This window comes from Lepidochelys olivacea (genome assembly GCF_965140295.1).
Source record: "Lepidochelys olivacea isolate rLepOli2 genome assembly, chromosome: 6".
NCBI classification, from domain to species: Eukaryota; Metazoa; Chordata; order Testudines; family Cheloniidae; genus Lepidochelys; species Lepidochelys olivacea.
Genome location: NC_140416.1, coordinates 6,109,840 through 6,125,899, shown reverse-complemented (window position 1 = coordinate 6,125,899; position 16,060 = coordinate 6,109,840). Strand labels below are relative to the sequence as shown.

The following is a 16,060-nucleotide window of genomic DNA, read 5'->3' as shown; positions in this document are numbered from 1 at the left end:
GCAGTGCCTGCAGAGAGGAGCAGAGTGCAGAGCCACGTGCTCCCGCAGGGGCCACAAGATGAGTTGGCCCCTTTCAGGAGCGGTGTGGAGCCAGGGCTGCCTGAAGTAAGTGCTGCCCGCTCCTGCACCCCCACCTGGAGCCAGCACCCCATATGCCTCCTGCACCCTAAGCCCTACCCTGAGACCCCTCCCAGAGCCAGCCCCTCATACCCCTTCTTGCACCCCAAGCCCCTGCCCCGAGCCCCCTCCCAGAGACAGCACCCCATACCCCCTCCTGCATCCTGTACCCCTCCTACACCCTGTACCCCCTGTGCCAGCCCTGACCCCCCTCCCAGAGCCAGCACCCCATGCCCGTTCCTGCACTCCAACCCTCTGCCCCAGCCTGGAGTCCCCTCCTGCACCCAATCTCCCTCCTAGGCTGTGGTTGGAGACTGGAAATCAAAGGTAGTACCAGGTTAAAATGGTGAGGCAGGAATCAGGGTCAAAGTCAGGCTGGAGTCACAGACCAGGAGACAAAGCAAAGTCTGGCATTGCAGCAGGCCAAGATCTGTGTGGTTTCCCAGACAAATTCCTAGGGCAACTCCGGGGTTAATAGGGGCACTTAGCCAATCTGGGGGCTGCAGGATACTGTCATTCTGGCTCTTGTGGGCAGTAAGTCCTGAGGCACCTACTCTCCACAACTCTCCCTGGCTGTGCCCTTGCATGGCCTCCTAGTGGTACTGTGGGAATATCAGCTGACCCAGGCTCTGCAGACCTAGGGTCTAGTCCCCAGGCCCTTACATTAGGGCTGCAGGTTTGTTACAGTGCAGAAAAAGGCCCAGACACCGTGATTTCTCAGTTAGTCTATACCTTTCTGAAGGTGAGTCACTGGCTCAGCACACAATGGGGAGGCAGCAGAGCCAAACCTGCGCAAATAGTGCTGCAACCAAATGCACTCATGGGCAGCGAGTTGTATGGGCCGGTGGTGCCCGTGCTCCACCAATATTTAGAGCACAGGACCCAGCTCCACCAAAGTTCAGTATGGGTCTCTCCCGCAGCCCCGCCTGCTGCCGCCCTTGCGTGCCTCCCCCGGACCCACCTGCTGCCCCCGGGTGATTTTCGCTGCCACCACTGGCAGAGTAGCGAGGCTAAAGCGGCTTCCTGCCCACCCACTCCGCTCCAGGTGGCTGCGGCCCTTGGGCAGGGTGTGTGTGTGGTGTCTCTGTGTAGTGCCCCCACCCCAAGCGCCCCTGCGGCCAATGGGAGCTGCGGGGATGGTGCCTGCGGGCAACAGCGTGCGGAGACCCCCTGCCCCACCTAGGAGCTGCTGCCGGGGGTGGGGGGTCACTTACGGGAGCTGCCCCAGGTAAGCGCCACACTCCTCCTGCAGCCTGCTCCCGCACCCAAACTCACTCGCAGAGCCCACACCCCAATTCCTTGCCCCAGCCCAGAGCCTGCACCCAAACTCCCTCCCACAGCCTGCACCCCAATACCCTGCCGAAGCCTAGAGCCCGCACCCTGCACTCAACTCTCTCCCAGAGCCTGCACCCCAAACCCACTCCTATACCCAAACTCCGCCCAGAGCCTTGGGGGTGGGACTTGGACCCGTTCTAGGCACCACCAAAAATTCTACAAACCTGCCACCCTGAATGCACTAGCTCAAAACATCCAGAGTGACCAGTCACACAGGAGCTGCCTTGGCTGAGTGTAGGACAGGCTCATTTTTCCTTCCTCACTGAGCTGAGATTAGGGTTGCAGTGCTGAAGCAGAGAGGGCTGCTATAGGTGTTCAATGCCCCCTCATTTGTCAGGGCATCATTTATCCAAATTCATGGAGCAAACACTAAACCTGTGAATTTTATTAAATTTACCATGACTGCTCTGTGATTTTTGATTAAAAAAAATGCCATGACACATCTCCAGCCCCCATCAGGTCCCAATCTGGTAGAGATGATCCCAGTGGCAGTCCAATCCAGCTCCCATTAAAGCAGATGGAAATCCTTCCATTTCAACAGGAGCTAGACTGGGCTGTTAGGATCTCATCCAAAGCCCACAAAGTCAATGGAAAGACTCCCATAACTCCAGTGATCTTTGGAGCAGGGCTCAAGGCTAGAGAAGGAAAGAGCAGTATATATATATATAACTCCCAGTTTTTAATGATTCTCTGATGATTGTCAATGCGCCATGCGCATGTACAGCTATCTCCAGAAAGGTTCAGTGGGGGCCTTTCCAGCCATTGTGGAGCTGCCATGAGAGATGGGCACTGCTCCCTTACCTTTCTCTCGTCAAAGTCAGTTTCACGATAAATTATTTTTTCCTCTGCATCACCGATGCTCCTGCTTTTGAAGCACTCCTGGTAGCAGTGAAGCTTCCTTTCCACGTCACCAAAGTCCTTTCGGAGATAAAGTTCTTGGTATAGCTCATTTTCCAGGAACTGCAGAAGAGACTTGCTATCATTCTCTTTGGACATTCCTATTGAGAAAGAGTCTTTCCAGAACTTTTCTTGAAACTGACAGATGTAATCAAATTGGGTCCACACTCCTAATGAGAAATAAACATTGTAAGCCTTCAAATAAATGCCTGTAAACCTTCAAACTTGCAGGGGGCAAGATTGTGGGAGGTAATAGTCCACAATCTGTCAGAGTTAATGTTTTCATTTGATATTTTATAGTGCTGTTTGCACCATTCATTTAATAGATTCATCGATTCTAAGGCCAAGCAAGGCCCATTGTGCCTATCCAGGCCACCCTCCTGCCTAACCCAGGCCAGAGAATCTTCCCCAGCGATTCCTGCCTCCAGCCCAGTAACTCCTGGCTGAGCTAGCGCGGAACTTTGAGAGGGAGACGCCCCATCTCCACTGACAGATTCTCAGTGATGCAGAATCCATCCCGTCATATGGGAGCTGTTGCAATGGCTATTTCTCTTTCCTGGTAAACACTGTCCCCTTATTCCCAGACTGAAATGGTCTCCCATGAAGTTCCAGCCAATGGATCTAGGTCTGCCTTTGTTTGTGAGGTTAAACTGCCCTCTCCTCTCAGAAATCTCTCCCCCATGTAGGTGCTTGTAGATCAGGATCATGTCCTCTCTTAACCTTCTCTTGGATAAATAAAATCTCTCATGCTAAGGCAGGTATTCCCAGACTTTGAAATGTTCTCATAGCTCTTCTCTTGTGCCCTCTCCAATTGGTCAAAATCCTTTTGGAAATGCAGACACCAGAACTGGAAATGTGGATAGCACAACAGGACTTGAGTCTAGAGAAGATGGCCAGGCCATAGTTCCATCTCCTTCCCATGTCCCAGCTCGCATTATAGGACTAACACAAAGGAGCGAGTAAGCTACAGCTCAGGAAGGTGTGTAGATTCATAGATTCATGGATTCCAAGGCCAAAAGGGAGCACTGTGATCATCTAGTCTGACTTTCTGTCCAATACAGACCAGAGAGCTGCCCCAAAATAATTCCTAAAGACATAGGCATGGGAACTATGGGTGTGTGAATGGAGGTGGGGGGGTACCGCAGCACTGCCAGCTTTTGTGCAGATCCCACCCACCACTCCACGTCCAGGGTCCCAGCACTGCCGGCTCAGTATCCAGGGCTCTTCTCCTGGCCCCACACCTGGAGTCCCTCTGCTCCTGATCCCGCGCCCAGAGGCTTAGCTCCTGGCTGCCACCGACCCCATGGCCAGGGCTCTGTTCATGGCCCCACACCTGAAGTCCGAACACAGGGTCCCAGCCTTGGCCCCCTCACCCCTGTTCTCATCCCCCTGTCCCCAGAGCCATGGCTGTGCTCCTGGCGGCCCAGCTCTGGGGAGTGGGGGGCATTGACAGGAGTAAGGGGGTAAGGTAAAAAGTTTGGTGGGAGGACTACTGGCTTTCAGCTTCCCCCGCCCCACACGCACACACAGTAAAAAACATTCCAGAACCATTGCCTAAAGAATATATTTTTTCGGGAAAAAAACCTAACCCAAAGGGTTGGGCACATCCCACGTGCCCCTGGAATCTCTGCTAGGTACTGTCTCCCCAAACCAAAATATTCATTACTTATTGGGCTGTTCGGAAATGTTTCCGCCTAAATTTATTTTTGATGTGAAATTGGGTTGTCAACCAAACAAAAAATTGCACTGAAAATGTCTTATTTCCCTTGTTTTTTTTTTTTTTAATTTTCATTGGAAAACCCAAACCCTGAAAACTAAACTGTTATGGCTGACAACCCCAAATTTTTCAGATTTCAGCTTATACAGAATGAAAAATTATTTTTTCTTGAGACAAAAGCCTCATTTTCCAACCATCTCTAATTATTTATATTGTAGAAGCACCTGAGAGCTCCAGTCATCATCATTTATCGCAGTGCAAAATGTGATTCTTACCTCCTGCTTTGATGGCCGAATCGGGCACAATTAGAACTCGGTGGAACTCAGCCTTTTCTTTTTTTTGCACTGTTTTATAAATATGCTCTAACTGAATTGGTCTTTTACTACTGTGCATGTCAATAACCCCATATTTATAATAGATGGGTTGTCTGCTTTGTAGATCCGAAACAGGAACTTTTGCTTCACATACCGTAAGCATCCCATACTTGTTGCTGACACTAGGAAATTAAAACAAAACAGAAGAGTTGGCTGTTTATTTTAAATCATAAAGAGCTCCAGTTGACCTCCCCTTGCCCTCAGTGGGATCATGATCAAACCCCAATAAGGCATCGATTCTGCAATGAGGTCAGTGCGACAAGACCAGAGTTACCAGCCCTCAGAATATTATTGCAAGCTGAGAATCTCAGCTCTCATTAAAACAAAAAGTAAGATTCTAGCCCTCGTGACTGCTCAGAAGAGCTTGAAAATGTGACCAAGACCCCTGTAAAGGCTCAGAAACCAGAGGATAAATAGAATGAACCCATGGCATTTATTTTGTAAAACTCTCATAAATTTTAAGCCAATCTCATGATTTTTGAGGACTTTCTGATTATTTATTAGCTGAGAACCTCAGCTTTCTTTTCTTTTTTAACATACGCTTCTAGCCCTCACAGTTGCTGAGAAAAACATGACAATGCTGATTCTAAATGCTCTGGCACCAGGAAGCAAACAGAAACTCCAGATTTAACATTTTAAAAAAAAATTCATGATTTTAAGCCAATTTCAAGATGGGGGGGGGAGGCTTGTGGGAACTATGGTTTTAAATTGAGTTGGGATATTAGCATAAGCAATGGGCCCGAAGTATGTGTCCAAAAAGAATGAGATCTTGAGAAAGAAGAGTTTTTGTGTTAAACTTGCAGTGAGCCTTCGAAATACCGGTGTTATCCTATTTAAGGTTTGGGTTGAAGTAAGAGAAATAAAACATGGTTTTCTGGGTACCAGATGCAATAAATAATTGGCTACATAAGTTTGTTTTACGTATTATAATAAAACTGCTTCATCTGGCCTTAGCTAAGATCGGCTAATGGCCATTGACATCACTTGTTTGTTAAAGTATAAAAAAGTAAAACTCTTGAAGGGCTCTTTGCTCACACCTGCCCGACCAAGCTGGAGCTGATCGATATGGATCTAAACACCCCTAGGTCCAGTCCATTTGTAAGTATCTTGATCAAATGCTCATAAATGTTTAGTTACTATTTGGATATAGTACATTTCTTATTATTTAGGTTTTTAAGGCATGTTTAGAGGAAACATATAGGTGTCATTTGGCATTTGGATTTAATAAAGGAATTTATGGTTAAATTAGTATCGTGGTAACACCCTGCATAAACAACAACTCCAACAGGTTTTTGATTCTTTAAAGCTTGGTAATGGTGATACTGCAAGATTGAGGCCTAATTCAATCAACTTGGTAATGATAAAGACACATATACAACGAGCCTGATTATTCTCTGTTAAACCAGTGTTACTCCATTACTCCAGTAACTTTAATGGGCTTCTTTGGATATGCACCATCATGGGCTGAGTGCAGGGTTTGTATCTGGAATGTTCAGCACTCAGACCATAAGCCTCTACCACTCGAACTGAAGGACTCAGGGGCAGATTCTTACAGGTATTTAGGTGCTTGACGATGCAGATTTTCAAAATCCATCTGGGTGCTTATCTGCATGGTTAGGGCCAGATTCTTACAGGCACCTAAGTTCTGCTCTCCATGGAAAAGTTGCTCGAACTGAACTAAAGTGTGTTACCTCGTGACAACCACACACTGGAAAGAGGCAGAGCAGGCTGAAGGAACTGGTGATCAGAGTGCACTCAGAGAGGAAACATGTCAGACAAGAACTTAGGAGAAAGAAGATCTGTCCCCGCAAACCAGGCCCCCACCCATTAGAAAAAGGAATAAGCAAAAGAACATTCAGATGTTCAAATTTCACTGTGTTTGAAACCTTGTGAAAAACATTAAGGCCCAGTCCCCACTGTATGCCGTGTGGATGGCTGCTCTGAGAAAATCCTTGATCCCCAGGCCAGTTTTATGCCAAGCCTGGTGGTGTTTAGAGCAACATGGGTAATTCCTTTATTTCTCCTTTTTTAATTCTGCCTTTCTCCAGCTGCTGCTGCTATTTCTTTTTTGTGTGGTCTCCCTCTCACATTGGAGGTGGACGTTTGGCATTTTTGCCAAAACCTTCCTTATCAACCATGTGCAACGGGGCCAAGAGATATAGTGCTTAGGGGTCAAGCTGTTAAAGTAACCCACAAATTCATAGATGTCAAGGCCAGCAGGGCCCATTGTGCCTATCAGCCTGGCTTCCTGCTTAACCCAGAATCTCCCCCAGTGGTTCCTGCCTCCAGCCCAAAAACTTCTGGGTGAGCTAAAGCAAAGGTTTAAGAAAGAGAAACCCCATCTCCGTTAACAGATGCCCAGTGATGGAGAACCCACCTCACTCCTATGTAGTTGCATTGACTGCCCTCTAGGTATCAGTATGTCCTGGAGTCTGGCTTTCCTGGCGCATCTGACATGTAACCTTGATTAACCCCCCCCAAGCTAAAGTTGTCAGATGCAGCCTCTGATTGTGAGCGTCTCCGTTTTGGGGGAAGTGGAGCTGACATGAGGCACCTTGGGCCTGATTTACAGGGCAGGGTACGAGCCCCTGCAGCCCCCACTGACTGTAATTAGGGCTGTGGGTTGCAGCCCCTCTGAATATCAGGGCCTACAGGCCTCAGGCTAAGCCCACCCCACAGCAACTGAGGCACTTGCGCTCCAAGGCCATTTTGCAAAATGTTGGCCGCAGATCAGTGGATTATGTAGAGGCCAAATCCTCAGCCCCCATCTCCTTCCTGCTGTATAACCCCATGGTGAGCGAGTGTTAGTGTCCCCTCTCTGCCAATCCACACAGGAAACGAATCTGCTGCAGCCACCGGCTATGGGGTGTTAGTTCAAGCTGTAGCAGCATAGGCTTTTCATTCCGGAGGGTCCCTGGTTCAATCCCCAGTGTGTTGGCTCTTACAATCCTCCCATGGCTTGACAAAGCCCTGGCTGGGATGATTTAACTGGGAATTGGTCCTGCTTTGAGCAGGGGGTTGGACTAGATGACCTTCTGGGGTCCCTTCCAACCCTGATATTCTATGATTCTATGATTCTATGGCTCACTGGAGCTGGATACAGCTCTCCCCCTGCTGCAGGGATATAGCTAGCTGTCCTAATTGGCTCTGTGCCACTTCATTTTGACTCCTGCACCTACCCATAGTGGACACGAAAGGGGGTGTGGCAGGTCATTTTGCTCCCCAGCAATCCCAGGCTGGTTGTTCCAGTCCATACAAGTTAGAGCTGCCCTAAGTTGTGCCAGGGGTCAAGCCACCCCAAGACTGCTCCTAGGAGTGGGGGAACAGAGAGGTGACAGTTGCCAATGTCTCCACCTGGAGGGGTGCCAAATGGAGCTGTGGTGGTGGACATTTGATTCTGCCCTTGCATTTCATCATGGCTACTCCTCCTGAGTGATGGAGTAACATTCCCAGTGCAAGTTGGTTTCTACAGGCCAGAGGTGACTTTACCTGTGGGATTTCCCCACCTGCTGCCTGAAATGTGTCTCATTATCACATTCTTCCCCGCACCAAGAAAGATCAAATGACCCGTCAGTGTAATCCAACTCTGGCATCGTTTTACCTTTTTTTCATCCTAGCAATTTCTCCGTATCTCCTGGGACCCATGTAGGCTGCAACAACAATCTTGTCAAGGTTTTCATCAAACACAAAAATTTTAGACCATATGACAACAAACTCCAGAGTCATCATCTCCTCCAATGCGCATCTTGTGTTTGTAAAATATGGATTTTCCAGTAAAATGCTAGAAAAAAATTAAAATGGCATAAGATAATCTCTGTGCCATCTTCCACACAGCCCCCCAGGCATGAAAACCCTCAGCATCTGGACCCCTCCACTCTCCCCAACTCTGCCCAAAAGAGAGGAGAGATGATTTGGAGTTAAGGCAGGGAAGAGGGGCTTAGGGGACCTGGGTACAGATCTTGCATAACCTTAGGCAAGAGATTCCATCTGCCCCTGCCCGCCCCTTGCCCCCTTAGCCTTCTAAGTAATCACTTCCTAACAAAACCTACCCCAAACAAAAGCACGTGACCCTAACGTGACATTTGCCAACCATCTCTCTGCTGTACATGGCATCTCAACTCCTCCCCTGTCCTATCTACTTAAATTATGAGCCCTTTGGGGCAGGGCCTGTCTCTATCTGTATAGCACAATGGAGCCCAACTTTGGTTGGTCCCTACATACAGCTGTAATAAATAATAATACCCTGTGGCTCAGTTCCCCATCTGGGAGAATAAACCTTTCTCTGTATATGTATTTTATATACTTTCACCGTGCCCCTCTTCCAGGTCTCCTTTCCAAGGTAAGCAACCTGAGTCTTTTCATTCTGTCTTCTTGTAAGAGTGCAAAGCAGGTGGAAAAGGCTAGCTGATGGGCATGGGAGCATGTCCTACCTATTCTGCACTCAGTGTACATAGTGGTAAATGAGTACACAAGGGGCAAGGACATGGGCAATCAGGCCCTGAAGCTCTACTTTAACTCAAAAAGTGAACACAGCTTAATTGCAGATTGGCTCTTGGTGCCCCCATAACATTTCTGTGGGTTAAATCAAGGCTCTCCTACACATGCTACCAAAACTATTCAAAGGTTTAAGGACAGAGAATGCATCCAGCCTGGCCCATGTAATCTCGCGCAATGATTCCTGCCTCTGGCCCAAAAACTCCTGCCTGAGCTGGAGTGGAGATGCCCCATCTCCACTGACACACTCCCAGTAATGGAGAAGCCACACCACCCCTCAGGGAGCCATTGCAAGAGTTAATTCCCCTCCTTGTTGAACATGGTCTCCTTACTGCCAGTCTGAATTTGTCTCTCCTCAACTCCTAGCCAGTGGTTCTGGCTCTGCCTTTGTCTGGAGGTTAAAGACCCCTCTGCTCTCAGAAATCCCATTCCCATGTCAGTGCTTGTGGACCGGGATCACATCCCCTCTTCACCTTCTTAACTGAATGGATTGAGCTGCTTCAGTCTCTCACTCCAAGGCAGGTTTTCCAGATCCTGAATTGTTCTTGTACCTCTTCTCTGAAACCTTAAAAATTTGGCAGCATCCTGTTTGAGGCGTGGACACCAGAACTGGACACAGGATCCAGTCATGGTTTCACCAATGCCATACACAATGCCCCTCCCTGCTCCTACTTCATATTCTTTCACAAATGACTCAATTATGAATATTATGGGTGACCATTTATATTATGGTAGCACTGAGATGCCTCACGGGGTCCCATTGTGCTGGGTGCTGTTTAAAAGGAAGACAGAGAGGCTATGGCTACGCTGCAGTCAGGAAATGCAATTGCAGCTTACGTAGGTGTACCCAAGCTAGTTTTGATATAGCGAGGGTTAGGGTTAGATCAAAGCTGGCTCAAGTAACAATAGCAGCGCAGTGAGAGCTCACTATGCAGCACTTAACTCTCGGGTCTCAAGCTTCCTTGATTTTCAAGCAAAATCGGCTTCTTTTACACTCTTATTTGCACTGAGTCTGCTTCACAACATCCATTTCTGAACAATGCAACAAACCTCTGATCCGATGTTGAGGTCTCTTCATTTCCCTTGCGATCTGCAATTTTTATAAAGAGCTTTCAGTTAAACTTGCAAAGGGTGAGGAAAAGTTTCACATGCTTAAAACAAAGGAAAGAAACTTCAAAGTACAAAAATGGGGCCTGGTCACAGGTCGAAGTGCCTCAAAATACTTTGTTACACCTTAGCTCGCATGCGGTCAGTAGAATGCATTTGACATCTGCTGCTCCAATCGTCTTGTTGCCCTTCACCCAACTTCATTTCTTTAGCTAGTGGGTAATCCACTGGTGAGTGTGAGAGACAGGTCCCAATTTGTGCCCAATCCACAGAGGATATGGGCCTGTTGTAGCCCCATTCAGGCACAGTTAGCTGTATAGCTCAAGCTGTAGCAGCACGTGCTTTTAGCTCTGGAGGGCCCCAGTTAAATCCCCAATGTGTTGGCTGTCACATTTGCAGCAGATAAAGTTTTCTTTCATTATAGTAAAATTGAAGAAAAAAAGTCCCATTAAAATATTTTGTTCACACTCTCAGCTAAAGCTAAAGTTCATCTGGGGAGCAGATGAACAGAGTAGGAGTCACTGAGAGAAAGGGAAGGAGTACTTGTGGCACCTTAAAGACTAACCAATTTATTTGAGCATAAGCTTTCGTGAGCTACAGCTCACTTCATCCGATGCATTCAGTGGAAAATACAGTGAGGAGATTTATATACACACAGAACATGAAAAAATGGGTGTTACCATACACACGGTAAGGAGAGTGATCACTTAAGATGAGCTATTACCAGCAGGAGAGCGGGGGGGAGGGGGGAGAAAACCTTTTGTAGTGATAATGAAGGTGGGCCATTTCCAGCAGTTAACAGGAACGTCTGAGGAATGGGGTGGGGGGAGGAAATATGGGAAAAAAGTTTTACTTTGTGTAATGACACATCCACTCCCAGTATCTATTCAAGCCCAAGTTAATTGTATCCAGTTTGCAAATTAATTCCAATTCAGCAGTCTCTTGTTGGAGTCTGTTTTGGAAGTCTTTTTGTTGTAATATTTCGACTTTTAGGTCTGTAATCGAGTGACCAGGGAGATTGAAGTGTTCTCCGACTGGTTTTTGAATGTTATAATTCTTGACGTCTGATTTGTGTCCATTTATTCTTTTACATAGAGACTGTCCAGTTTGGCCAATGTACATGGCAGAGGGGCATTGCTGGCACATGGTGGCATATATCACATTGGTAGATGTGCAGGTGAACGAGCCTCTGATAGTATGGTTGATGTGATTAGGCCCTATGATGGTGTCCCCTGAATAGATATGTGGACACAGTTGGCAATGGGCTTTGTTGCAACGATAGGTTCCTGGGTTAGTGGTTCTGTTGTGTGGTGTGTGGTTGTTGGTGAGTATTTGCTTCAGGTTGGGGGGCTGTCTGTAGGCAAGGACTGGCCTGTCTCCCAAGATTTGTGAGAGTGATGGGTCGTCCATCAGGATAGGTTGTAGATCCTTGATGATGTGTTGGAGAGGTTTTAGTTGGGGGCTGAAGGTGATGGCTAGTGGCGTTCTGTTATTTTCTTTGTTGGGCCTGTCCTGTAGTAGGTGACATCTGGGTACTCTTCTGGCTCTGTCAATTTATTTCTTCACTTCAGCAGGTGGGTATTGTAGTTGTAAGAATGCTTGATAGAGATCTTGTAGGTGTTTGTCTCTGTCTGAGGGGTTGGAGCAAATGCGGTTGTATCGTAGAGCTTGGCTGTAGACAATGGATCGTGTGGTGTGATCTGGGTGAAAGCTGGAGGCATGTAGGTAGGAATAGCGGTCAGTAGGTTTCCGGTATAGGTGTTTAGGTGACCATCGTTTATTAGCACTGTAGTGTCCAGGAAGTGGATCTCTTGTTTGGACTGGTCCACGCTGAGGTTGATGGTGGGATGGAAATTGTTGAAATCATGGTGGAATTCCTCAAGGGCTTTTTTCCATGGGTCCAGATGATGAAGATGTCATCAATATAGCACAAGTAGAGTAGGGGCATTAGGGGATGAGAGCTGAGGAAGCATTGTTCTAAGTCAGCCATAAAAATGTTGGCATACTGTGGGGCCATGCGGGTACCCATAGCAGTGCCGCTGATTTGAAGGTATACATTGTCCCCAAATGTGAAATAGTTATGGGTGAGGACAAAGTCACAAAGTTCAGCCACCAGGTTTGCCGTGACATTATCGGGGAAACTGTTCCTGACGGCTTGTAGTCCATCTTTGTGTGGAATGTTGGTGTAGAGGGCTTCTACATCCATCGTGGCCAGGATGGTGTTTTCAGGAAGATCACCGATGGATTGTAGTTTCCTCAGGAAGTCAGTGGTGTCTCGAAGATAGCTGGGAGTGCTGGTAGCGTAGAGCCTGAGGAGGGAGTCTACATAGCCAGACAATCCTGCTGTCAGGGTGCCAATGCCTGAGATGATAGGGCGTCCAGGATTTCCAGGTTTATGGATCTTGGGTAGCAGATAGAATGCCCCAGGTCGGGGTTCCAGGGGTATGTCTGTGTGGATTTGTTCTTGTGCTTTTTCAGGGAGTTTCTTGAGCAAATGCTGTAGTTTCTTTTGGTAACCCTCAGTGGGATCAGATGGTAATGGCTTGTAGAAAGTGGTGTTGGAGAGCTGCCGAGCAGCCTCTTGTTCGTATTCCGACCTACTGATGATGACGACAGAATCTCCTTTGTCAGCCTTTTTGATTATGATGTCAGAGTTGTTTCTGAGGCTGTGGATGGCATTGTGTTCTGCACAGCTGAGGTTATGGGGCAAGCGATGCTGCTTTTCCACAATTTCAGCCAGTGCACGTCGGTGGAAGCACTCTATGTAGAAGTCCAGTCTTTTGTTTCGACCTTCAGGAGGAGTCCACCTAGAATCCTTCTTTTTGTAGTGTTGGTAGGAAGGTCTCTGTGGATTAGTATGTTGGAAATATTCCTTGAGTCGCAGATGTCGAAAATAGGATTCTAGGTCACCACAGAACTGTATCATGTTCGTGGGGGTGGAGGGGCAGAAGGAGAGGCCCCGAGATAGGACAGCTTCTTCTGCTGGGCTAAGAGTATAGTTGGATAGATTAACAATATTGCTGGGTGGGTTAAGGGAACCATTGCTGTGGCCTCTTGTGGCATGTAGTAGTTTAGATAGTTTAGTGTCCTTTTTCTTTTGTAGAGAACTAAAGTGTGTGTTTTAAATGGCTTGTCTAGTTTTTGTAAAGTCCAGCCACAAGGAAGTTTGTGTGGAAGGTTGGATTTTTATGAGAGTATCCAGTTTTGAGAGCTCATTCTTAACCTTTCCCTGTTTGCTATAGAGGATGTTGATCAGGTGGTTCCGCAATTTCTTTGAGAGCGTGTGGCACAAGCTGTCAGCATAGTCTGTGTGGTATGTAGATTGTAATGGATTTTTTACCTTCAGTCCTTTTGGTACGATGTCCATCTGTTTGCATTTGGAAAGGAAGATGATGTCTGTCTGTATCTGTACGAGTTTTTTCATGAACATTATAACATTATAACATTCAAAAACCAGTCGGAGAACACTTCAATCTCCCTGGTCACTCGACTACAGACCTAAAAGTCGAAATATTACAACAAAAAGACTTCCAAAACAGACTCCAATGAGAGACTGCTGAATTGGAATTAATTTGCAAACTGGACACAATTAACTTGGGCTTGAATAGAGACGGGGAGTGGATGTGTCATTACGCAAAGTAAAACTTTTTTCCCATATTTCCCCCGCCCCCACTCCCCACTATTCCTCAGACGTACTTGTTAACTGCTGGAAATGGCCCACCTTCATTATCACTACAACCGGTTTTCTCCCCCCCCCGCCCCCCGCCCCGCCGCTGTCCTGCTGGTAATAGCTCATCTTAAGTGATCACTCTCCTTACCGTGTGTATGGTAACACCCATTTTTTCATGTTCTGTGTGTATATAAATCTCCTCACTGTATTTTCCACTGAATGCATCAGATGAAGTGAGCTGTAGCTCACGAAAGCTTATGCTCAAATAAATTGGTTAGTCTCTAAGGTGTCACAAGTACTCCTTTTCTTTTTGCGAATACAGACTAACACAGCTGCTACTCTGAAACCTGAGAGAAAGGGATGGTTTGGAAGAACAGATCCCTTAGCTCCATCAAGGGGGGCATCCCCAGGAGAAGAGCTGGGAAGGAGCTGTTAGTGCTAAATCTCTTGGCACATGGCGTGATCTAGATGCCTCCCTGCACCATGCCTGAGGCCACTGGAGACCAGCTGCCTTGCCTTGTAAGCAGAGATCCCCTCCCTATGGGCACCAGTTACTAGGCCCTACATTCATAGATGTCCTTGTAAGAACCAGGCTGCAGCTGTGTGTTGGTGAGACTCCACACACAGTGACAGCTTCTTGTGCCCCCAAGGAGAAATGTTTCAGCTCAACAGACTTTAGGGGGAAACTGGGCAGATTTTTAAATCACAGATTCACAGATCTGAACACCAGCAGGGAGCAGACTCCAAGTGATGGAGAATCCACCATGTTCCCTAGGTGAGTTGTTCCAATGATTCCCCTCTCTGTTAAACATTGGCCTCTTATTTTCAGGCTGTATTCTTCTAGCTTCACCTCCCAGCCACTGGGTCATGTTCTGCCTAGGTCTACTAGATTAAAGAGCTCTCCACTATCAGAAATCTCCTTCCCATGTAGGTATTTGTAGATTATGAGATCAAGTCACCTCTTAACCTTCTCTGGGATGAGCTAAATAGATTGAGCTTCTGAGTCTCTCACTAAAAGTTTGTTTCCAGACCTCAAATCGTTCTTGCAGCTTTTTTCTGAACCCTTAACAGTTGGTTACCATCTGTGTGGACACCAGAACTGAACACAGCCCTGGTCTACACTGCAAAATTACTTCAGTATAACCAGGTCACTTCGGGGTATGTATAATCCACACCCCGGAGTGATGTAGTTATACCGAGCTAAGCACCGGTGTGGACAGCGAGCGCTATGTCAGCAGGAGAGCTGCCACCAGCATAGCCATCGCCTCTCGCGGAGGTGGATCTATGAAGCGGATGGGAGGGCTCTCTCCCACCACTTAGTGTGTCTTCACCAGAAGCACCACAGCAGCCCAGCTGTATCAGTGCTGTACGTTTGTAGTGTAGACCTGCCACAGTCTCCAGGAACGATCTCTTTAATGCCATGTACAGAAGTAACCCGGCCCCTCTGCCCCTGCTCGATATCCCACTGCTTCTCTCTCCAGGGATCGCCTTGCCACCATAGGCACAGCATCGCACAGGGAGCTCCTGTTAGGCAGGTTTCTACCGGACCCCCTTCTGCCCTTCCCAGGCAGAGCTCCTGCTTTCAAGGATACAGCCCCCATTTGGCAAGTGTGGCCTATGTTGCTGGTTCCTGAATCTTGCCCCTGGGCTGTATTAAAATGCGTGTTCCCATGGGCCCATGGGCCCAGCTGATCTGGAATGCTCTGTGTAACTGCTCTGCTTCCACCACTATTCACTACCCACTGATTGTGTCATCTATGAACGACATCAGCAGTGATTTTGTATCTCCTTCTGGATCATCAAGGATGATATCAAAGAGCTTTGGGCCAAGGACAGATGAACAAGTTTGTGCTGATATAATGGAATGGTTACCTGCTCTGTGGGATTTCTCCTCCAGCTCCACTGCCTCCTCTCTCATTGAGCTGCCAGGGCTCTGGGTCTTTGAAAAGAAAGTTTTAAAACATAAATACCAGTTAAAGCACCAAATTGGTGACCCTTTAACGGCAGGGCCTACGGTGTAACTGAGATGGAAGGAGTGCATTGGCCTGTTCCCTGTCTCTGTGCAGCAGGGAATGCACTCCTGGCATGAGAGTCATCTCTACATTAACTGAAAATGAGAGATGCAAGCAGCCCAGTAAAATGGGTGTCTTGGGGGTCTGGCTTTCATTGTAGTGCCAGAGGGCTGGGCTTTAATCCTGAGGCAACCCTGATGGTGAAAGTTACGGGACTCTTAATTTATAAAATTCTGACCAGGTTGGAGAAGGGAAATTGGTCACACCTGTTCTCCCCATCCTGTAACATAGGAAACTGCAAGGTGGAATTTTCAAAACTGAACAAAAGAAATACTTT

At 47.4% G+C, this 16,060-nt stretch overlaps 1 protein-coding gene across 1 annotated transcript in view; it reads right to left on the bottom strand.

Annotated features, from left to right (window-relative positions):
- Positions 1 to 16,060, bottom strand: part of LOC311522489 (E3 ubiquitin-protein ligase rnf213-alpha-like) — a 175,273-nt gene that overhangs the window by 128,490 nt on the left and 30,723 nt on the right. Inside the window, 5 exon segments of the mRNA XM_084631886.1 lie at positions 2,254 to 2,519; positions 4,342 to 4,562; positions 8,042 to 8,221; positions 9,985 to 10,024; positions 15,584 to 15,650. Coding sequence (XP_084488012.1) covers positions 2,254 to 2,519; positions 4,342 to 4,562; positions 8,042 to 8,221; positions 9,985 to 10,024; positions 15,584 to 15,650 — 774 coding nt within the window.